At 37.1% G+C, this 21,301-nt stretch overlaps 1 protein-coding gene across 1 annotated transcript in view; it reads right to left on the minus strand.

The window, feature by feature from the left end:
- The window catches only part of SEMA3E (semaphorin 3E), a 242,660-nt gene extending 222,613 nt beyond the window's left edge, over positions 1-20,047 (minus strand). The window contains exon 1 of the mRNA XM_025873254.2: positions 19,385-20,047. Within this exon, the coding sequence (XP_025729039.1) occupies positions 19,385-19,499 (115 nt within the window). The 5' untranslated portion in view covers positions 19,500-20,047. The remainder of the gene's footprint in view (positions 1-19,384) is intronic.
- Positions 20,048-21,301: the final 1,254 nt, after the last annotated feature.

Below are 21,301 nucleotides of genomic sequence, written 5' to 3' on the forward strand. Positions count from 1 at the left end.
ATGTGTGAGTCTATTTTCTTAATCTTTTGACAAGTAGGGTATACAGACTGCAAACAAAGGAAAAAGGGTTTCGAACAATAGCATCATGATAAACAAGACAGAAATACCTGGATTATTACAAAACTTGATCTAGGTAGCTAGGGCAATTAGCATTCATGTTATGACCTTTTTTACATAAGAAAAAAACCCCTTTTTTGCATTTCCTACTTTTGGTACAAGTACATTCTAGAGCAAATAGAAATACCACATTATCTCATGCTAGAGATAACTAGTTCTGAGACAGGACATTTTGCCAGAAGAGGAAAGGGAATTGCATTCGAATTGTTATTTTCACAAAAATCACAATTTGGCACACTTGAATAAGTTCTGATAAAAAGGATGTACCTAGCAAACTGTCCCCTATACACTTACTCAATGTTATTTCCTGCTCTTTTTTGGAAGTTCAGCTTTCTTCTAAAAATCCACTACAATCTCCTTATGTCTTGACTCTGCATCAGCCTGAAATGCCCTCATCCTTGGTCTCCCTTTACTGAAGTCCTTCCAGATGAGATCTCACATCTGCCAAGAAACAGTCTTCAAAGATTCTAATTCATACTCTTTCTTCATTTTAATAATGAATTTGGTTAAACTTCTAAAACATATGTTAAGAAGTATTATTTTAAATAGAAAACACAAACTATAAAACAAATCAGCATAATTTTAAGTATTTTTGTGGTCAACAAATGCCTCTTAAGCATTAACTTTTATTTTTAATATTTCATGTCCCTATACCATCCTCATTTTTTTAGTCATATTTATAGATAATCCTCCTTTGAGAATGACCACTTTCCATTTCATATATGAGGGTTAATAAATGTCCTAAAGAGGTTAACCATAAAGGAATGAAACTAACCCCACCAAATACTTTTCCATAACTGTGTCACAGAGTATAAAGGGGATTCCACTTCCCTTACTAGAATTTATAATTTGGATACATTGGTAACTAAGTCATTTTATGAAGGAGGAAATTGTAAATCTCTGTCTGATGGGCTTTTTAAAAGGCTGTTTCATATACTAGATGTTACCAAAGATGCTGATCTGGAATTTGTACAAAGTAGAGTAGTGCTTAAAAAGTATTCTTTCACAACACCAAAAAATAATATCAACCTAAAAATGATTAAGCTTATGGGTAACATATTTTTGAATAATTTTGGAATTATCTGTGAACCGGCTATTTATGGCTCTCCTAAGTTAGATTCTTTTATGCCAATGAAGTACAGATTTTCCCACGTTTCTTGTACAGAATGAACACCCAGAAAAGACCAGTTGGCCATAGCACAACACATTCATCCATTTATTTATTGAGTTCCTACTCTTTGTTAGGTACTAGGATATATACTTGTGATACAGTAATGAGTAAAATACTCATTCCCAACAAGTTAATCCTAGTGAATTTAATATATAAATAGATAATTGTAATACAACGTAAGTAACTGTTATAAAGTATGCATGCACTGCTATGAAGGCTAACAGAAGACTGACAAAGGTGTATCAGGTTTAAATCAAGTCCTAAAAAATGAGCAGACATTAACAGTAAGCAGAAGAGGAAGGGAGGATGGAGACAAAAGGAAAAAGCCATTCTAGGAAGCAGAGGCAAAGTACAAAGGCTTGGAGGCAAGAAAAGCCTTGACAGATGTCCAAAATGTCATGGAGTTCAGAATCACTGGAGATTGGAACTCAAAAAAAGATACGTAACAAGAAAGAAGGGTAAAAGTAAGTGGGGCTCAGATCACGAGAAGTCTAGCGTACCACGCCAAGAAGTATGCATTTTCTCTAAAAAGCCATGCGTATTCTCCCATTAAAGATTTATTTTGGGGAAGGAAATGAGTAAGATTTGCATTTTTAATGATCATTCTATTTATAGTATGACAAGTAAACTGGATGACAGTAAGATATTAGTCAGGAGGCTATTGTAATAAAGCAGATGGACCATAAATACATTAGTGGGACCAGAAAGACATAAACTGATTTAAGAAACAATGGATATGTAGTGTTCTTTGGACTTGATGACCACCTGACTCAATATTATTCTTAGAGTCATTTTTCCTCTACATTCAAAATTCCTAAAAAGTGTAAGGAGCTCAAAAACTAGTAATATAGGAAAAGAGCACTTGATGAAGCTAATCCTATTAAGAACAGAACAGAGACCACAAATAAGTTTGGTTAAAAAAATAGTTTTTTCAAAAATTTAATTTTAATGACACATACTTTTTAACATAAAAAGTCCTCAGTGAATTATTTTTCTAGAGCCTACTATTTGACTTACAAGGAGTTAATGAAAAAAATTATTCTGAAAAATCATATGCCTCTTTTTTTTTAAGATTGCAGTACTTTCTACAAATACCCAGAGAGACTGGCAAATCTACAAAATGACAGCAAATTAAAGTTACAAAATTAAGCAATCACAGCTATGGTAGTATTTTAATTCTGCCATTCTGTTGTGGTGACCATTCCAGATTCTTTTTAAATAAAAATTGTTAAGACATTTAAAAAGTCTCCTGTTTATTTTAGCTGTGAAGAAAGGTTTTGTTTTATTTTTTCATATTAAAGAACTTCAAATTAACCATTCATTTACTATAGTTATATAAATTATCTTAGCAATGTTTATGAAGAAAATCAGCAATGACATTTATTGGTCTACATCTTGTCTGAAAGCCAAAAGCATATATTCTATATATGCTCTTTAAAAATTGTCTTAAATGTGCATTAAACTTCTTCCAAATACTGACATTCTAGAGAAAGCCCATACAATGTGTATTTTAAATTAAAAAAATACACTTTAAATGAGTTTCTTTTTTTTTTTTTTAAAGATAGAGAATGAGAGATAGAGAGCACGAGAGGGAAGAGGGTCACAGGGAGAAGCAGGGCTCCTGCTGAGCAGGGAGCCCGATGTGGGACTCGATCCCGGGACTCCAGGATCATGACCTGAGCTGAAGGCAGTCGCTTAACCAACTGAGCCACCCAGGCGCCCTAAATGAGTTTCTATAATGAATATAAGTTCTACCATTTCTAACTAGTTTCCTAAAGATAATAAGTGTAAAAACTGATGTTAAGAAAAAGTAAACACAAGAGCAGAAAGAGTCTTTGAATTTAGGAATGTCTCACTCTAGAGCTCAGGTCCTTTTCCAGGACACCACATGCTGTTACTATGCTTATGATTCACGTTCTACATTAGAGAGAGCAGGAGAGGGTTTTCCTTCACTTCAACAAATAAACCACACACGTGAAATAAAGGAACGTGCTGGCTTAGAGTCCATGTGAAAATCCCAACTACAATCTCATTGTAAACCAATGGGTCAGCATACTTACCAAATTCGGTGCTGTCAACTCAGGTGGCTTTAATAAATAAAAGTTGCCAGTCGACAGCACCACTGTTCTGAGGACAAGGCAGGCATCTTTTGAGTATTGATTGTGGTGCTCCATGGGGGGGGGGGGCGGTAACAAAGAGGAGCATGATGGGAGCCCTGACAAGCACGGACAGGACAACCATGGCAGGAGAACTGGTCACCCACCACCACAAAGGGGCCTGATGACTCTCTTTTAAGCATGTGGTTGTCTGCCATGACTTACAACCTTATGGCATTAGAGGTAAAGATCTACAACTAAAAAGTGGAAGTACAGTCAGATGCAAATACTTTCTCCCCTCCTCAGAACATTTAAAAATGCAACGGACTTGCAGTGCCTGGCTGGCTCAGTCGGTCGAGCATATGACTCTTGATCTCGTGAGTTCAAGCTGTATGTTGGATGCTGAAATTTCTTAAAAATAAAAAAAAAATTTTTCTTTTTCTTTTTCTTTTTTTTTTTAAACACAGCAAGAGAAGGTGCACAAGCAGGGGGAAGGGGAGAGGGAGAAGCAGACTTCCCCTGGAACAGGGAGCCCGATGTGGGACTTGATCCCAGGACCCCGGGATCATGACCCGAGCCGAAGGCAGACACTTAACGACTGAGCCATCCAGGTGCCCCAAAAATAAAAAATTTAAAAATGGAATGGACTTCCTTATCAGATAGGGAATTCCCTTTCCATGAGAGTGTACAAATTCAGAATGATAAACATGTCTGACTCCCTGTCTGGATGCCATGCATGTGATTAAATCACTGAAATTCCTACCTTCAAGAAAATTCTCTGATTTGGGTAAAATTCCACGAGCTTTCCTAAACTTCAGTCTTTCTCTAAATGTTGGTATTTATTTTGGTTGGAGTAAGATATTTGAAATCCTTATGTGAGGGGCGCCTGGGTGGCTCAGTCGGTTTAGCGCCCGGCTCTTGGTTTCCGCTCAGGTCATGATCTCAGGGTCCTGAGATCGTGTCCCGCATCAGGCTCTGCACTCAAAGAGGAGTCTGCTTAAGATTCTCTCCCTCTGCCCCTCCCCACTATTTCATGCATATGCGTGTACGCTCACTCTCTCTCAATTAAATAAATCTTAAAAAAAAAAATGCTACATGTGCAACACTGGTCTTAACTGCATAAGCTTACCGATTGTTTTTCCATATTCCAGCAGTTATTTCCTCCCTCCCTCCCTCCCTTCTTTCTCTTCCTCACCCTCTCTCCATTTTCTCTCTCCTCTCCCTTGCCCCACTCTTGCTCTCCAGTGCTCTCCATGGCTCCTTCCCTGCCCCCCCTCCTTTGACTTTCCTTCTATCCAACCCTTACTTAGCATTTACCATGCGTCAGACACTCTTCTAAATGAATTCAAATGTTCTTTCAGTTAATCCTTATCATAATCAGTGGCAGAGGGCCAATTTATTTTCCATCTATTTGAGTCAGAGAAAGGGTAAGTAATGTGTCCAGTATCACACTAATAAATTTGTTTCTGCAGCATTTGTTTTCCAAAAGGTGCTTCAAAGTGGAAAAAATAGTGTGCAAAATGAACTTGAGCAAGCCAGGTATAAGAGTCACAGCCAGATGAAGACAGCATTTCGGAAACAATATCATTTACCTCTTTTTTTTTTTTTTAAGTTCAGCAGAAGGAAAGATTATACAAATTAAATAAAATAATAAAGTTAGGAATGAACCCACCCCAAATTATTTAGATGCCAAAGTAAGCCAATCCCAGCTGTTATTCTTTGCTCTGGCTGCCATCCTCAGCAAGAGCAGCATGGGGGAGTGTGGGCAACCGGCTGCAGGAGCAGCTGGGCCTATTTGTTAAGAGGAAAAAAATAGTCAGTGAAGACAAAGGGAAATTGCGCAGCTAGCAGTGTGAATGGAAACTTGGAGCCTGGCTGGGGAACCTTAGAAGTGAAATGCACCAGAGCTGGAGGCAACAAAATTGCAGTATTCTGCAAGCTTCCACCAGGGCTGCACTCCCTTCAGCAGGGCCTTTGCAGGCCAGAGTTTTATTGCAAGACAGCGAAACTTACCAGTGATCAATTCTGTATACATTTCCTTATCTTACCAGTACTTTGGACATTCAGAACTAAAGCAATATCAAGATCTGTGCTAACTATGCAGTGGCTATGTATTAGCCGACTAATGGGACAAATGGCATTCTAATCTGAACAAATATATTCCTATTATTTTATGTACGCTCATATAGGCATGCAAATGCCTAGGAAACACAATTGTATATTCCAAAACATAACTGCATTCCACAAAATCCTAGTATTCTGTTATTTTGTATCCCTTGAGACCAATATTATAAAAGGCATCTAATGTGTTTCTACTGCTTTATTTGCATGTGCACTTTCTCATTGTTTTTAATTTCCTAATCTTTTATTTTTATTCTTGCCTAATTTTATTACTTCAAGTCTTAGAGACTTCTCTTTTTTGTTCTCCAGATTTGAAAAATTCTTCTACAATCTTAAAATACATCAGACTTCAGTTTGGGCATACACATTTTGGAGCAAGTAAAAAACATTTGGCAAAAAAATCTGTCAAAAGCAGTGCCCAGTACGTAATTTTTATCTTATTTCTGAGAAATATAATGACAAAGATATAATTACATTCTTTTAATTATAAGTGTAATTGACTTAACTGTACTATTTTTCTTCTTCCTGTGGTTATCTAAATATTACAAGGGAATTCTGCATTGGGGAATTACTAGAAAATCAAAGCATATTAATGTGTTGAAGTTTAAACATACTAACTTCTCACAATTATAACAATATACTAATTGATGTTTTTTGGTGGCTCATAATATCCATTCTAGTATTTCACAGTCCTAGCTTCTCTCTTCTCTTTCTTTATTCTGGACAATTAAAAGGAAATATTTTGTGTCCCCTTATTAATAAGAAGGTACAGTTATTTGACTGAGTATATCAACTAAAATGATAACATTTGACTTTGAAAAAAGTTTTTTTTTCTGTTTAATTTAAATTTTAAACATGGGTGGTATGGCTATTCTAAGAATCCACCATATGGTTAACTCAAGTTTAAGCAGACCCTTAAACTGTCAGCAAGCTCAATATTTTAGTACCCGCTCTAAGCAATTACAAAGTATCTGTCAGATTATCATTCATCTGACCAGAAATATGTGGAACATTCATGCACTGTGATAATGTTGAACTTAAAGTTTCTTTTCCTTTTTTTTATTTTCATAAGGAAAAATAAGCTCTATCAGTTTCACGAGTAATGATAGAGCTATTTCAAAAGAAATCATTTTTATTTTCAATTACTTTCCACATATTCTTAAAAATATATTATTTTGACCTTGCTCAAAATGATCAAAATGATCCTATTTCCTATATGTTTATTTTGACAACTTTAGTTTCTAAAAATAACAGGTGCTTCCTGTTTCCATATTTATTTACTCCTATTAGGAGAATGGGACAGTGACAAATGTGTGCTTTCTCCTGAGTTAACTTCACTTTTAACCTGTTTCTGTCCGTTAATTTCTTCTTTTATGTTAGGTATATTATATTTGAGTAATTAGTATGGTGCTAAAAAAAAACCTCAAAGATACAACGGTTTCAAAATATATTGTCAATTTTTGTTAGATAAAATCTTAATAAGGTAAATTTTTTATTGGTTCTTTCTCAATTAACTTGGGTTGGGAAATAAATTGAAAATACTTGCATAAACTAACTTTAATTATAAAACTTGTATACATCGTTTATTCTTCTCACTATATTATTGCTTACAGCCATGCTTTCAAAATAATAAATCCACAAAACAAAGGCAACATAGTCAAATTATTCATAAGCCAACCTTTGCACAGGGATAAAGTGATAAAAACAAAACAAATATTCTTGCTTTTGTTCATTGACAATATTCTTCAGAAACAAAGGTGTTGAGTTATTCCCCTTTTATGGTCCTGCCTTTGTTTTCTGCTTTGTTGCTGATTTCATGCATTAGCTCTTTGTCTCTCTTCATAGTTCATCATTCTAGAAATGAATGCGATGTTACACTGGACACTGGAGATCATGACTGAAGCAAATGGGAAGAAAAGATGCTTGAAATATGACATCGATCACGTAATGGCCCAGATGAGTTCAAACCACCCTCTGCCAAAGCCTTAAACTGTGCCTTCCAATAATATACAGACATTTCCTGAAGAATTTTAAAGCAGTTCTGGATTTCTCTTCAAAACTTTAGTAATAGAATACCTGAAGCCAAAGTAGGGCCTAACATTTTGGAGCAGGGGCAGAAGAGAAGTATTCTCATCCATTTTCCTGACTTCTGAATGCTCACCCCCAAGCACTACCATCTCATTTTGTGCCATCCACATTAGGAACCTATTTAGATGTGGCACCCAACAAAATAATTCAGATTGGTGACATTAATGTGAATAAACATAATAATTACATTCTATACATTAAATGCAATCAATGAAATAAATTTATTAAGTATCCAAAGTACATTAGATTCTAAGGATTAAGATAATAATAAAATAATAAATTTGCCTTCAAGAATTTCAAAATTTACCTGTGAGTTTACATTAATCATATTACTCATGCAAAAAAAGTGAGAACAGCTTAAAGTTGTATAGAAATGGGGGCAATTTAATTGAGCATGAACACAGAACATTTGTGATACTATTGTGTATGGGAAAGCTATGAACAGAGCAGAACTCAGTGACTTGTATATCAAAGGGTAATTGTGTTTCTAGGAGGACACAGCATATAATATGCGGTGGGATGGTGGTGGGAGGGTGGCAGAAATGGTGGCTAGACATAGATCATTTGCTCCTTGCTTCTTACCCTACTCATCTCCAAGACTGTGCTCCAGTTCTTCTCCCAACCCCATGCTTCCATAAATTATTTGTGTTAACTTTCCATATAGAAAAAAATCCTGCTCCATCATGACTTGTCTCTTCTTTTTCTTTTTTTTTTTAAAGATTTTATTTATTAATTTGACAGAGAGAAATAATGAGAGCAGGAACACAGCAGGGAGAGTGGGAGAGGGAGAAGCAGGCCTCCCGCCAAACAGGGAGCCCGATGAGGGGCTCAATGCAGGGCTCCATGCGGGGCTCGATCCCAGGACCCTGGGATCATGACCTGAGCCAAAGGCAGACGCTTAACTGACTAAGACACCCAGGTGCCCCATGACTTGTCTTTTCTTCTTAAAACTAGGCCTTAAGCTTCTCAGGAATAGTGTTTGAGTAGAGATGGTGTGTGTGTGTGTGTGTGTGTATGTGTGTGTGTGTGTGTGTTTTAATAAACTTATTTTAGAATAGTTTTATTTTATTTTTTTTGAAGATTTTTATTTATTTATCCTGAGAGACAGAGAGAGACAGAGAGGCAGAGGCAGAGGGAGAAGCAGGCTCCCCACAGAGCAGGAAGCCGAATGAGGGACTCGATCCCAGGACCCTGGGATCATGACCTGAGCCGAAGGCAGACGCCCAACCGACTGAGCCACCCAGGCGTCCCAGAATAGTTTTAGATTTACAGAAAAGTTGTAAAGTTAGTGAAGAGAGTTCCCATATATCTGAACCCAATTTTCCCTATTAACAGCTTACATTAATATGGGTACACTTGTCACAATTAATAAACCAATACTGACCCATTATTACTAACTAAAACTCACTCTTTATTAAGATTTCCTTATGTTTTTAACTATTATGGTTCCAGGGTCCCATCCAGAAAATGCATCACATTTTCAAAACTGTGTTTTTTATTCTTAAAACCCTAGCATGATAGTCAATATCTAAAGCTTGGAAGAAGCTTAAGGAGTAGTTAAGGAATAAGTGAATGACTGAATAAATGTTTCTTAAAAAGATACAGAAGCTTCTAAATCCCTGAAGGGAAAGATCAGGATGTATAACAACAACAACAACAAAAATGAAGTGATGGGGCGCCTGGGTGGCTCAGTCATTAAGCATCTGCCTTCGGTTCAGGTCATGGTCCCTGGGTCCTGGGATCGAGCCCCACGTGGGGCTCCCTGCTCGGTGGGAGGCCTGCTTCTCCCTCTCCCTCTGCCCCTGCGTGTGTTCCCCCTCTCACTGTCTCTCTCTGTGTCAAATAAATAAATAAAATAATACATTATATGTTTAAAAAAAGAAGAAGACAGTAGGAAGGGAAAATGAAGGGGGGGAAATCGGAGGGGGAGATGAACCGTGAGAGACGATGGACTCTGAGAAACAAACTGAGGGTTCTAGAGGGGAGGGGGGTGGGGGGATGGGTTAGCCTGGTGATGGGTATTAAAGAGGGCACGTTCTGCGTGGAGCACTGGGTGTTATACGCAAACAATGAATCATGGAACACTACATCAAAAACTAATGATGTAATGTATGGTGATTAACATAATATAATAAAATAAAAAATAAATAAAACAAAAAAAATCTTAAAAAAAAAACGAAGTGGACCTAATTTCATTAGTCCAAGAAAACATTCCCCCGAGAGATGAAGGAGTTCTGGAATCTTACAAAATGCTTTTCCACAATTCACCAATATTCGATGTTTTCTCATCTGAACTCAATGATACCATGATGTGTCACAATTTATATCAATGGTCATTCACAACAGATACAATGTATATGTTAAAGTATTACCTATATATGTCATCTAGTAAAAAAAAGTAGGTAGAGAATGGTATAATAGATACTCATGAATTTTAAGTATATTTGTCAAGACCAAGGGTGTGATTTGGAAATTTGAATAAATGACACCCTTAACCTAGGTGATGGACCTAAAGGGGGAAAAAAATGAAAAAGGTAACGTGAAAGTGAGGCTCCCTTGTAGCATCACCCCACTTAGCTCACCGAGCGTTTCTCCTGCTCCCGCGGAGCATGCACTGAGTCACCTGCAGGGCTTGTTAAAACACAGCTTCCGAAGGGGATGTTGATGTTGCCAGTCTCTGACAGTCTGCATAGCACCCCAGTGCTTATCCCCTCTGGGACCCTCGTTTGGAAAAGGAACAAAAGAAAATCCCCAGGAACTTCATCTCCTCTGCAATGAAATTCAACTAAGCCTTCTGTCAGGTGAAATTTTTAGCAGTGGCTCTACCTCTTAAAAACATAACATAGAAGCCAACAACAACAAGAAGTTTGGTTTTGTTTTTATTCACTAGATACTAACTACCCAGCCTTTAATTACTGGCTTTAAATGATCTGAGTAAGTCGTTTTATTCCATTCACAAGAGTCTTACCAAGTAAATAAAATGAAATAATAAAATAAAATAAAAGTACTCCTTGCCCTCAAAAATCTGAAAATATTTAAAGACAGTTACATAAACTAGGGAACATTATAAGCCATTACAACAACACAATATCCATTTCCATGATACATTTACATTTTCTACAATAATCATTTGAGATTGACAGTGTTCATTAGTCTCTTTACACTTGTAAGAAAAGTAAGCCTCTGAAGTTCAATGATTTAGCCAGAATAATACAGCATCAAATAGGATATACGCACTGTAGACTCAAACCCAGGATTTTAAAACTGTGAGCCCGTACTTACTCTTTCCACTAGAACATACTGTTCCCTAATAACAATTTTAAAAAATATTTTGGAGAAATTATACACACTGGGAGGTTTCATAAGGGAAGGAACAGAGTCCTACAATTCTGGAATTGGAAAGAATCTCAGAAATCACATGGTCCATAATAAACTCTTGGACTCGGGGTTAGGAAAAAAGCCATCAAGAGGCATGAAGAGCTATATGCAATTCTGTCAGCACAGTTCCTCTTTGGCTTTAGTTCCACAGTGCATCTTGAGCTTTGAATTTCAAGCCCTCCTCATTTCCCATCATTTCCTGGGAGGGAACTGGCCAGAAAGGAAAAGGTCAGTGTCCCTAGCTGACCTCTATTTTCCCCTTCTTTGATTCCCATTTTCTTTGCTGCTGTTCTTTTTGGGTTCTGGAGTTAGTCTGGCTACCTAACATCACCACTGAGACTTATCCTTTGAGATGCTGCTCCTCTGTTGTACCCTGTGAATAAAAGCCTCTTTTCATTCTGGTTTCAATGAATTAAAACTTAAAACTCAGAAAAAGTGGACTAAAATGGACTAGGGACTAGAAAGAGATAGACTTACATAAAGCATATGCTAACTTACACTTAACCCACAAGTTGAGCAGGAGAATGGAGGGCAGGCATGTCCACTCCCATTGGGTACCCTCATTCCTTCCTGCTCCAACCCCCACAGCCACAAGTCACAGGGGGCCTGGCAGCATGAGCTGCCCACAGGCTAGACAAAGAGGACAAGTTGTCCAGGTGGCCAGTAAGCAAATACTAAAGTACGTGCCACATTTTCATATTTCATTATTTCCTAAGTCATGAATTTCAACAAATGTTGAATGTCAAATGAGTACAATTAAACTTTGATTTTTAATTCAAAGGTCCTGTCTTTCTATTCATTGAATTAGACAACAAAAATGAAACGAATGTTGAAGATAAACTGAGGGCCAGTAGATATACACCATTCACTACAAATATGTTTTCATTCCAATTCTGGCCTAAGATGCGGCAGAAACAAAAATATCTCTCTGGAAAAAAAGTGGAAGAGGAGGAAATGGGAGAGGGTGGTGGTGACAGCAACACAGTGGGGTAATCAAAGAATGAAGTGATAAGAGAAAAAATGGGAGGGGTGTGGTGATCATTCAGGAAAGACAAATGCAGCAAAAGGTAGACTAAAGAAAAAAACAAAAACAAAACAAGAAGAACCTTGATTATACATGTCCGAATATGGCTAACAGGTCTGGAGGATGTCCAGAGGCTTTGGCCGCTCCACTACCATGCAGCCCTGAGAGGAATGGAGGGAAACAGGGAGAAAACACCCTAGCCCCTCTCCTAATGCATGTCTTACCAAAGGAGCCATAAATAGTTCTTCAGGATTCCTTAGTTTCCTTGGTACTCTTCACCCCAACCCCCACCAGGCTTCCTTTTAAAAACAGGGCTCTAAATCATTTTGTTTCATTTATATAGCCACTCAATGAGCATTATCAAACACCTACAAGAGGTGAGGAATTGCTCCCCACACCAGCTATTCTACCTGTTTGTCCAGGGGAAGGTAGAATGGAAAGCTTTCTTTCGCTTTCAGGGCAAGCAGTACATGCTAGGCAGATAGCTGTTTCTAAGACACTGTTTTGTTTAACTTTTGACAGTGTGGTCTGGTCTTAGTAATATTAGTTCTACGTGCTTTACAAAGCTGGGTCTACAATAACCTTTGTCAGTAACTTTGGTTTATTTTGTGGCTTTGGCCTGCTATCTCCAAGGTGCCATCAGGTGAAGTTCCAACTTTCCTCTTCCTTTAACTTCCAACTTTCCAATTAAGGATAATTTAATTACTTATACTATCAAAACAATAATTCCACAGTGAGTTACAAACATGGGAGACCCCAATATCCCTTGTTCCTTCTAGTCATCTACTCCAGTAAGAGCTGAATTTCATGAAAGAAAATCTTTGCTTTCAAGTAAAAAACCGTACTGATTAAAGATCCTCCCTTATTTTAAGTCGTAAGTTAATAATTAACTCACGATGGCTTTTAGAATAAAAAAAAAGGGAACCAGGGTAGACTAGTTCTCTCTGAACTTCTTCTGATTCAGTGAATAACCTCTGAAAAGTTTCCCATGCTAAAGTATTTGCCACATTAATTTGCATTGTCTCGTTTAATTCTTTCGGTGTAATGCAAGTTACATATTACCCCATTTTACAGATGAGAACATTCATAATCAGAAAAGATAAGGACCTTAGGATCATATCGCCAGAAGCAAGATTCACATTCAGTATGCCTCATCCAAAGTCTAGAGTTTTTAGGCCAATGAAAATAGAATGTGAGAGTGTTTTGTAATTCCTACGCTATTCTTCTATGTGAACTGTGCCAAAGCCATGAGCTAAGTCCTTGAACAGAAAGCAGTAATGGCTGAGAGTTTAGTTACCAGGAATAGAGGTGGAAATATGTTTCTAAGCCCCAGGAATCAGGCAGGTCATGGATTTCTCTTTTCCTTTTCCACACTTGTAGAGGCAAGACTGCCAGGGCAAGAGGGCCATACAGCGGGAATACCCCGAACCAGGCATTAGTACTAAGGGAGGCTGAACATTTCTTGAGTTCTCAGTTGCCTTGGCCATCACCAGGGCCATACATGTGAAGTCAAGTCATCAATTCCACAGACACCTCTGTTCTTGAAATCAGCACATTCTTCAGAGACTATAACACTGGTTTCAAATGTGGCATTCACACATTCTTTTCATTTGTAGTCCAGAAAATCCAGCCTATATGACATTCAGCCTTGTCATTGTCATCCTTATCATCCTTATCAAAGAATAATGCTTGCCTAAGTCCAAGAAATAACTAATGACATTGATAGTTTCTCTTATGCTTCAAATGTTACTTAAAACCAGACTGCGAGAAAATCATTATTAAGATAACCATCGTCCTTTGTAGAATTTATACAGTATTCCAAAGTGTCGGATGTTGTGCTAAAAGACTACGACCACCATTTAGCCCCACATCTTGAAACTAAGAAAATAATCTAAATCTTCACTCCGCACCTTTTGGAAAATGTTTTAATGGTATGATTTCACTTTTGTTTTGTTTTCAATTCTCTGAGCCTGACCTTACAAAACTACTTTAACACTGCAGTGGCTATGGATAAAGGGGCATGCATGCATGCAAAGTGCCATTTCTGGATTCCAGCAGACTACATTCCTCTACTAAACCACAGAAAAGTTTGACACACAAAGATAAAGGAGTAAATCTTTGCACACTCTCCCACTAAGAACTCCTAATGATGATTCCAGTAGATATCTTTGAAGAAATGGAACCGATCCTGCAGATTGCTAACAGTAATTTCCACCAGCAATGACCAATTTGATGTTTGGTTCTTTATTATGTAGCCACAGAACTGAGGTCACCAAGTTGATCTCATCCCAGAGATCCCCTCTATGAAATCATCTCAGGCTAGGTGACAAATCTGACATAGATGGCAAAGTAATAATAGGGCAACAAATTTTTGAAAGAATATTCCACTGTGACAACATGACTACTGCATATATTTAATAGTCAAGAACAAGTATTAGATTCTATCTTATGGACAGGACACTCTCCTAAGATCTGTAAGAAATGGTTTTATGCAACTAAGTTATTTTTTCAGTCTAAAATTGGCCCAGTTCATTTATAAATTCCATTTACTGTTTTTGCTAGCTCTGACCCTACCGCTATATTAAAGGACAACAGTTTTCACAGTGTAAGACCCAAAATCCAGATAAGGACTAAATAATTCATATTCACTCAGGGACTTCAGTATATCCATACGCACTTCTGTTATACATGGGCAATATGTGTCCATAACAAACATAAAAGTATGAAGAATAGACCATCTACAATCCTTACATGGACTTCCTCTACAGAAAGTATATTCTGTATAAACTACACTCAACAAAACATTGTAATTCCTTTCATCTTAGTCTAGTGTTTTTAATTTAATATAAAGTATTTCTTATTAAATCCATCACTTAATTCTTACTGACTCTCCCTGATGAAGATCTGGCATGAAGATCTGTGTTTACTCCTGGGTCCTAGTTTAACTACTTTCTTCATGAATCATGCTTTATGACCAGTTTTTATTTATTGATTGCAGAAAGATGTGTGACTAGTATCACTATTGATAATACCCAGTTACTGGCTGAGCTATGAGCTGGGTTTGGAAAAACAGGCCCAGTCACTGCCTCTTTTTTTATTTGCACTGGATATGAAATGAATACCACAGCTTCCAGGATGATCACTTAAAACTTTCAGTTTTTATTGTACTCTTCTAGAATTCTATCTCAATTTTCTTCCATATAAACTGGAAAAACTTCTGAAGGTTGTGGTGTAAAATGAATATGTATAATTAATTTATACACTACACATACTATTAAAGCAAAACTATTGGACATGAATCTTGGAAAAAAAGACACTGATGATTCAATCATCTTCTAAATTATTATAACCAGAAGCCAAAGGTATGGAAGATGGGATTTGGAGTGAATGCCACCTATCAGGATAAACCATACATTTTATGCTAATTAAGACCAACTTCTTCTGTCTTCTGTATTAACATTATCCTAGCATTTACTGATATCCAAACTCATGCCATTCCTAACGATTTTTCTCTTTAGGACATGTTTCCTTCTAACCTTCTCAATTTATATCAGTCTTCAGGAAACATTAATAAAATAACTTTTAGGTTATAAAGTACTTTCACAGTTTTGTCATTTCATTTGATTCTCTCAAAAACTCAGGAAGATACACAGAGAAAGCACCATTACTATCCCTATTTTTAAATTAAGGAAACTGAGGCACAGACAATTACCATTACTGTAAGTGGAAGGACTAGAGCTGAAGACCTCTGACTCTAAATCCTGAACTCTCTGAACTATGACAAATCTGTTCTTAACTGGTTATAGCTAAATATAGATAGACTAATTAATACTCTTCATCCCACTTTTTATATGTATAGATATATATTCAATGCTCAAATCTACATTCATAATGTCAACATATTTTAGGAATGATCTTCTGCCATATTTATGTCTTTACTTCGTTACCTCTTCGTTACCAAACATCCTCTGATTACGCAACTACTCCCCTTGGCTTCTGTGATTGTCATTCTTTACTGGGTCTTTGATTACCTACCCCATCTGCCAAACTCCCTTGATTGAATTTCTGGGGTTTTCCATGTACATTGGGATTTCTTCTTTGACATGGGGCTTTGCTCATTTGTTTTTTCTTCTTTGAGCTCCATTATCAAGAGGGTTATTTTTGCCTTCCCTGTAACCTCATTAATGCAGGATGGTGAGAGATAAGGAGAGAACAGACATCAACAGAGAGAAGTGGCTGAATCTAGTAGGACTCTACTCTCTTCCTTCTCTCTCTCTCCTTCACTTCTGTCATGAGGATCACAGCTATTTTTCAAGGAAATCCTTGGGTAGAATATTATAAATTTGAATTAATCACACCAATATTATCCTCTTTAGGGTACTGGCTATAAAGGTGGCTAAAATTCTTAACTGTGCATAAACCCTTAAATATTTGCCTGGTACAGTTAATGTCAACTCAAATCTTGACTGAAAAGTCTTATAAAGCAGGACAGCACCTTGCTATATTTCTGTTAACCCATTTATCTTATACATATAAAATATATTAAAAGATATGTTCATTGTCTCAACAAGAGTAAATATCTCACAGCTTTATCCACTAGGCTTGCTCTCAGCATATTTGCTTAACGTCAGAGTGGAGTGGACATTCAGTAAGAAGAGGGAGGAATTCAGTATTACGCCACTGCAGGTGGAGGGTAGTGGGAAATAAGCAAGAAGATGCTCTATGTCTGATACCAACTTTCTACCTTGTCTTCCTTCCTTCTCTGCCTTTTTTCCCCTTTTAGCTCTAACGGTCTCCCCCCGCCCCTCTTAAACTCTGTTTTTAGAACATGCCACTTCCAGAGATAGAGAAGGATGGAGGAGAGAGGAAAAGGGCATGTTATGGTTATTTTCATACAGATTAGCTCAAACTTTAATATGACACTGAAATTTTGCCTCCTTTTTGGGGAGAGACTCTAGGCTTGTGGTCTCAAGTGCCATCCTGATAATGGAGGACACCACCTCCAGGGAGCCTCCCAGAATTATCTGCTGAGGGCTAGGCAGCAGTTCAGAGGTATTACATTATTTATATCCAGGGCTCCTTATTTTGAAGGACCATGTACTCATGTATAATATCAATCAACTAACTGACCCATTACTAAAATGTGACAATTTCTGATATCACTGAAGATAGCAAAAGATTATACTCCTAAATACCACCCCCATAGTTTTTGGATACCCCTAAAATGTCCACTGAATTCCAGAAGGTAAAGAGTAAATGGGGGCATCTTACAGTGGACTGATGGGGCTGCATATTCCTAATCTGGCAGTCCTCTGCTTTCACGAGGCACCTGTAGTAGGCATTTGCTTAGGTTACATCTCTGGTATGATCTCTCAGCTGATTTTGCTAGCTAGCTAAATTGCACAAGTGAGAACATTCTATTTTCAGGTAACTATACACTGTCTTTGTATAAAAGCACAACAGCGAGCATTTCAGCCAGTGCCATTAAATAAAAAGGTTAAGAAAAACCAAAGGGGAATTTGCTGGTAGTTTTCAGTCCAATGTACACATAGAGACTAGCAGTTCTATTCCCACAACATGTAACACAACCCATAAAATCAATTACAGTTATTCCTTTGATTAAGAGACGTGTAATGAAAAAAAAAGAGGGATGTAATGAAGATAAGTCTGATAACAGTATTTTGCATAGCATTTAGATGCATTAGAGAGTTTTGGTATGCTCTGACCAAATTATAAGCTCTCTGATGAAATACCAAAAGGAGATACCTTTGAAAATACCCTAATATTGAACTGCTAAATAGATAAATAATAGATAACTGCTAAATAAATAGATAACTGCTAAAAACAAGTACCCTAACAATAAGGTATAAAAGGTTAATACCAGGTGTAGTAGAATGGTAGCTCGCCAAAACTGGCAGCTTATCCTCTTGTCTACACAAGAAAAACAATCCACTTATTATGTTCTTCTTCTGACATCTTTCTTTGTCCATAATTCATCACACCAAATTTTTACATTTTGATACATTTGATTGAACTTCTTAGAAATATGCATTTTGATACATACTGTGATACATCTTTTCAATTCAAATAATCAGTGCTAATGCTAGATACTCTTTTAAATTCTTTATAAATTTAGTGTCAATGTGTCTCTTAAACTTATGTTATCTACTGGAGAGTGTTATAGGTAATCTATTTAAATGAAGAAAGTATTCATAGATTTTTAACTCTTCTAAACATGAGAAATTTCTATAGTCAAAATCAACAGATGATTGTCCAATAAAACCAAAATATGATCAATCATGTCATATACAAGTGAGGCTTCCTGGTTTTGTTTCTCCCTCTGGTAGAGATTACACCTATACTTTAAAAATACAGGTTTCTTTTTACAATAGGGACAATTTTAAAGCTCACACAATTGAAAAATGGTTCTTCTGGAGTTATTGTTATTGCAACTGTTATCTGTCTCAATAATTAGTGATAACAAATACTTCTTTCTGAAAAATGTATTCCAAATTACTTTTAGGTAAGCAGTCACTTTCTCTACATGTGGGTTTTGTTTGTTTGTTTACAGGAAGAATCACCAAACCTATTCATGACTGGCTTTTGCTGGTCCTGATGCAAAAGCTATCTTTTGATAATTTATTTATGACCAAATGCTGCTTTCCAAGACATAGCTGCAGAATAAAATATTTAAACACTTTCTGACAGATCTTCAGTGAAGCAATATGAATTTACATTAAAAGACTAGATGCTAGTAAATCGTATCCTGATACTTTAATCATATATAAGTCAGTTTACAAGGATTGCTAATAAACTCTGAATATTTTTTCGCCAGACATGAAAGAAATTCTAATAATCAGTTTGACTAAAAAGTTAATTTATATTACTCGTTAGTCATTTTAATTACATGGTGATGACTGTGATCCTGGGTAGGAAATCATTTTGCTTCTTTTCCCCTCCTCTCATCCCCATTATGGACAACACAAAACCAAAATCAATTGCACCTCTATTTCTAAAGCCCTTCTCCCACATCCTTGCTTCCCAAAATGCATAAATTGGTATTCAAATACCTACTGCTAACTTGGTGGATTCAGCCCCACAAGGCTATTTACAACCTGCTTCCTGCTCGCTTCTGTTGTGTCTGCTAGAGAGTGAACTTCTCATTAATACAACCTAATGTTTACAAGACAAAAATAACATCTCTAAGTTGGCATGCGATTTTGCACTATTTTCAGGTGTGGTTAAGTATTGACATGCTAATTAGTAGGTACTTAGAATCTTAGGTCAGTTTTGCAATAATTCTTTTCAGCTGCATTTTAAGGGTCTGTGTTAAAGTACTTTAATTTCTCTCGCTCTTTTTTAACAAAAGGATCTATAAAGGTGACCTACCTTTATGTGACAGACGTAAGCGGGGGTGAGTGGTATCAGCCGTGTGCCCTCCTATCCAAAGCTCCAGTAAGTAAGCCCACAGGAGCCGAGTGACAAGGTTCGCAGCTGATGCCATGCTGCCGTGCACACTGGGCACCCCTCCGATCCTCACTTTAAGGCGGGTCTGAGTTTTACTTAGGACTCCCCTCCAGGGGCAGCGCGTGAGAGGCTTTGTCAGAAATCGAACGCGTTGTCATCAGAAAGCACAGTCCCAAAGTGCCATTTGTCAGGCTGTATTTGGATATGTAAAACCTTTCTTCCCTGAAGACAGTTGTTTATAAGCCGGGAGCAAGAGGACATTCCAAGGAGTGAGCCTTCAGAGCCATGTCCAGTCCAGAGCTCTCTTCAGCAACTATGCCAGTAGACTCAGGAGGAAACTGTATTTTTTTTTTTTTTTTAGTCACTTCTGCAAGCGCTTCATTCAGAAAAAAAACCCGGAGCACACGCACTGCTTTCCCCGTGGAGCTCTTCTCTTCTGGCTCCCTGAAGCCTCTCCAGAGTCAGTCTCTTGCACTGACTTGCAAAACAGCTAGTTTTAATTCACCTTTCACCTTGCTAATTAAAAACAAGAAGTGCCATTCCCTCTAGGAGTTGCAGGATCCACCCAGCAGGGATGCTGTTCTGTCAGCGAGCCGTGTTTACAGGGAAAGTTCAGGCGGGGTTGCGCTGTTTCTAGGAAGTGTTTCTGGTCCACGTGCCCTGCTCCCACCCGCCCTCCCAGTATTACTGGCCCCACGTCACTCAGCGCAGGAGACAAGTCCAAGCTTTGATGGGGAAGACGGATCAGGAGGGAGAATGATCTATATAATAGGCTGATTACTGGGGTATATACAACAGAAGAGGATGGAGCACCAGGAAGGGCTTTTAAATGCTCACTCACCAAGATTAACCCTTGAATAAATGCAAATTCATTTTAAATAATCTATTTGCCGCCATCCAGCACCCGAATTGATTCTTTTCAGTTTCCACTGAAATTGTGGGTTGTTCTTTTTTTTTTTTCTTCACATTTCTGGCTTTTTTAAAATTATTGATTACACCTTAGAAATGTTATTTTTCAACTCTCGGACGGAAAGTATGTTTCAAGAGCCTGGAAAAAAAAGTCACCTGTGATAGTTTCATAAATGTGTTAATACTAAAAAAATTATTTTACTTAGGCAAATTCCTCAAACCAATTAAAAGCAAATCCTTTTTTTTTTTTTAAAGCAAGTCATAAATTTCAGCCCAAGTTTAAGAATACATTCTGAAGTCATTTTCTCCTAGGTAAGGTACCTATGGAAAATTTGGGTTCTCTATGTGACAGATCCCAGTAAAGCAGGTATTAGAAGACTCAGAATGCGAAATTCTCCTGCTATGCACTTTCAGAGTTTATTTTCCAAGACACTATGTTTGTGTAAATAAGCTTAACACAACAGGTCAACTTTACAATCTACTTTCAATCAATCTCAAAAACTAAACCAAACACTCTGTAGCTGTTGGCATGGAAATGAATGTCACTATTTTAAGAGACCAATAAACTTGAATAGGTATGTGATTTGATAGTCAAGAGTTAAATGGTAAACAAAGCTACTTTTCTTATTGTTTTTAAATGGTACCGGTTAAGGGCACTTCTTGAGAATTATGTGTTTAAAATCGTATGATTATAACAAAAAGAGAACACAGGTTACCCTGATATTTTGCATTATATATAAGCAAACGTAGAGCCAGGCATTATCTACCCATTTTCCTAAGCATGATATGTTCTATTACAAGCAGAGTATAATTTAGTAAAATGTAAATGTCACTGGATATTATAAATAATTAGATTTCCAAGGTCTACAAAAGATAACAAACTCTAAACATTATTTAACAGTAGAGCAACGTGAAGTATTTAGAGACTTT

Source organism: Callorhinus ursinus, unplaced genomic scaffold (genome assembly GCF_003265705.2).
Source record: "Callorhinus ursinus isolate GAN/ISIS: 27379988/994484 unplaced genomic scaffold, GSC_fseal_2.0 scaffold12, whole genome shotgun sequence".
Classification (NCBI taxonomy): Eukaryota; Metazoa; Chordata; class Mammalia; order Carnivora; family Otariidae; genus Callorhinus; species Callorhinus ursinus.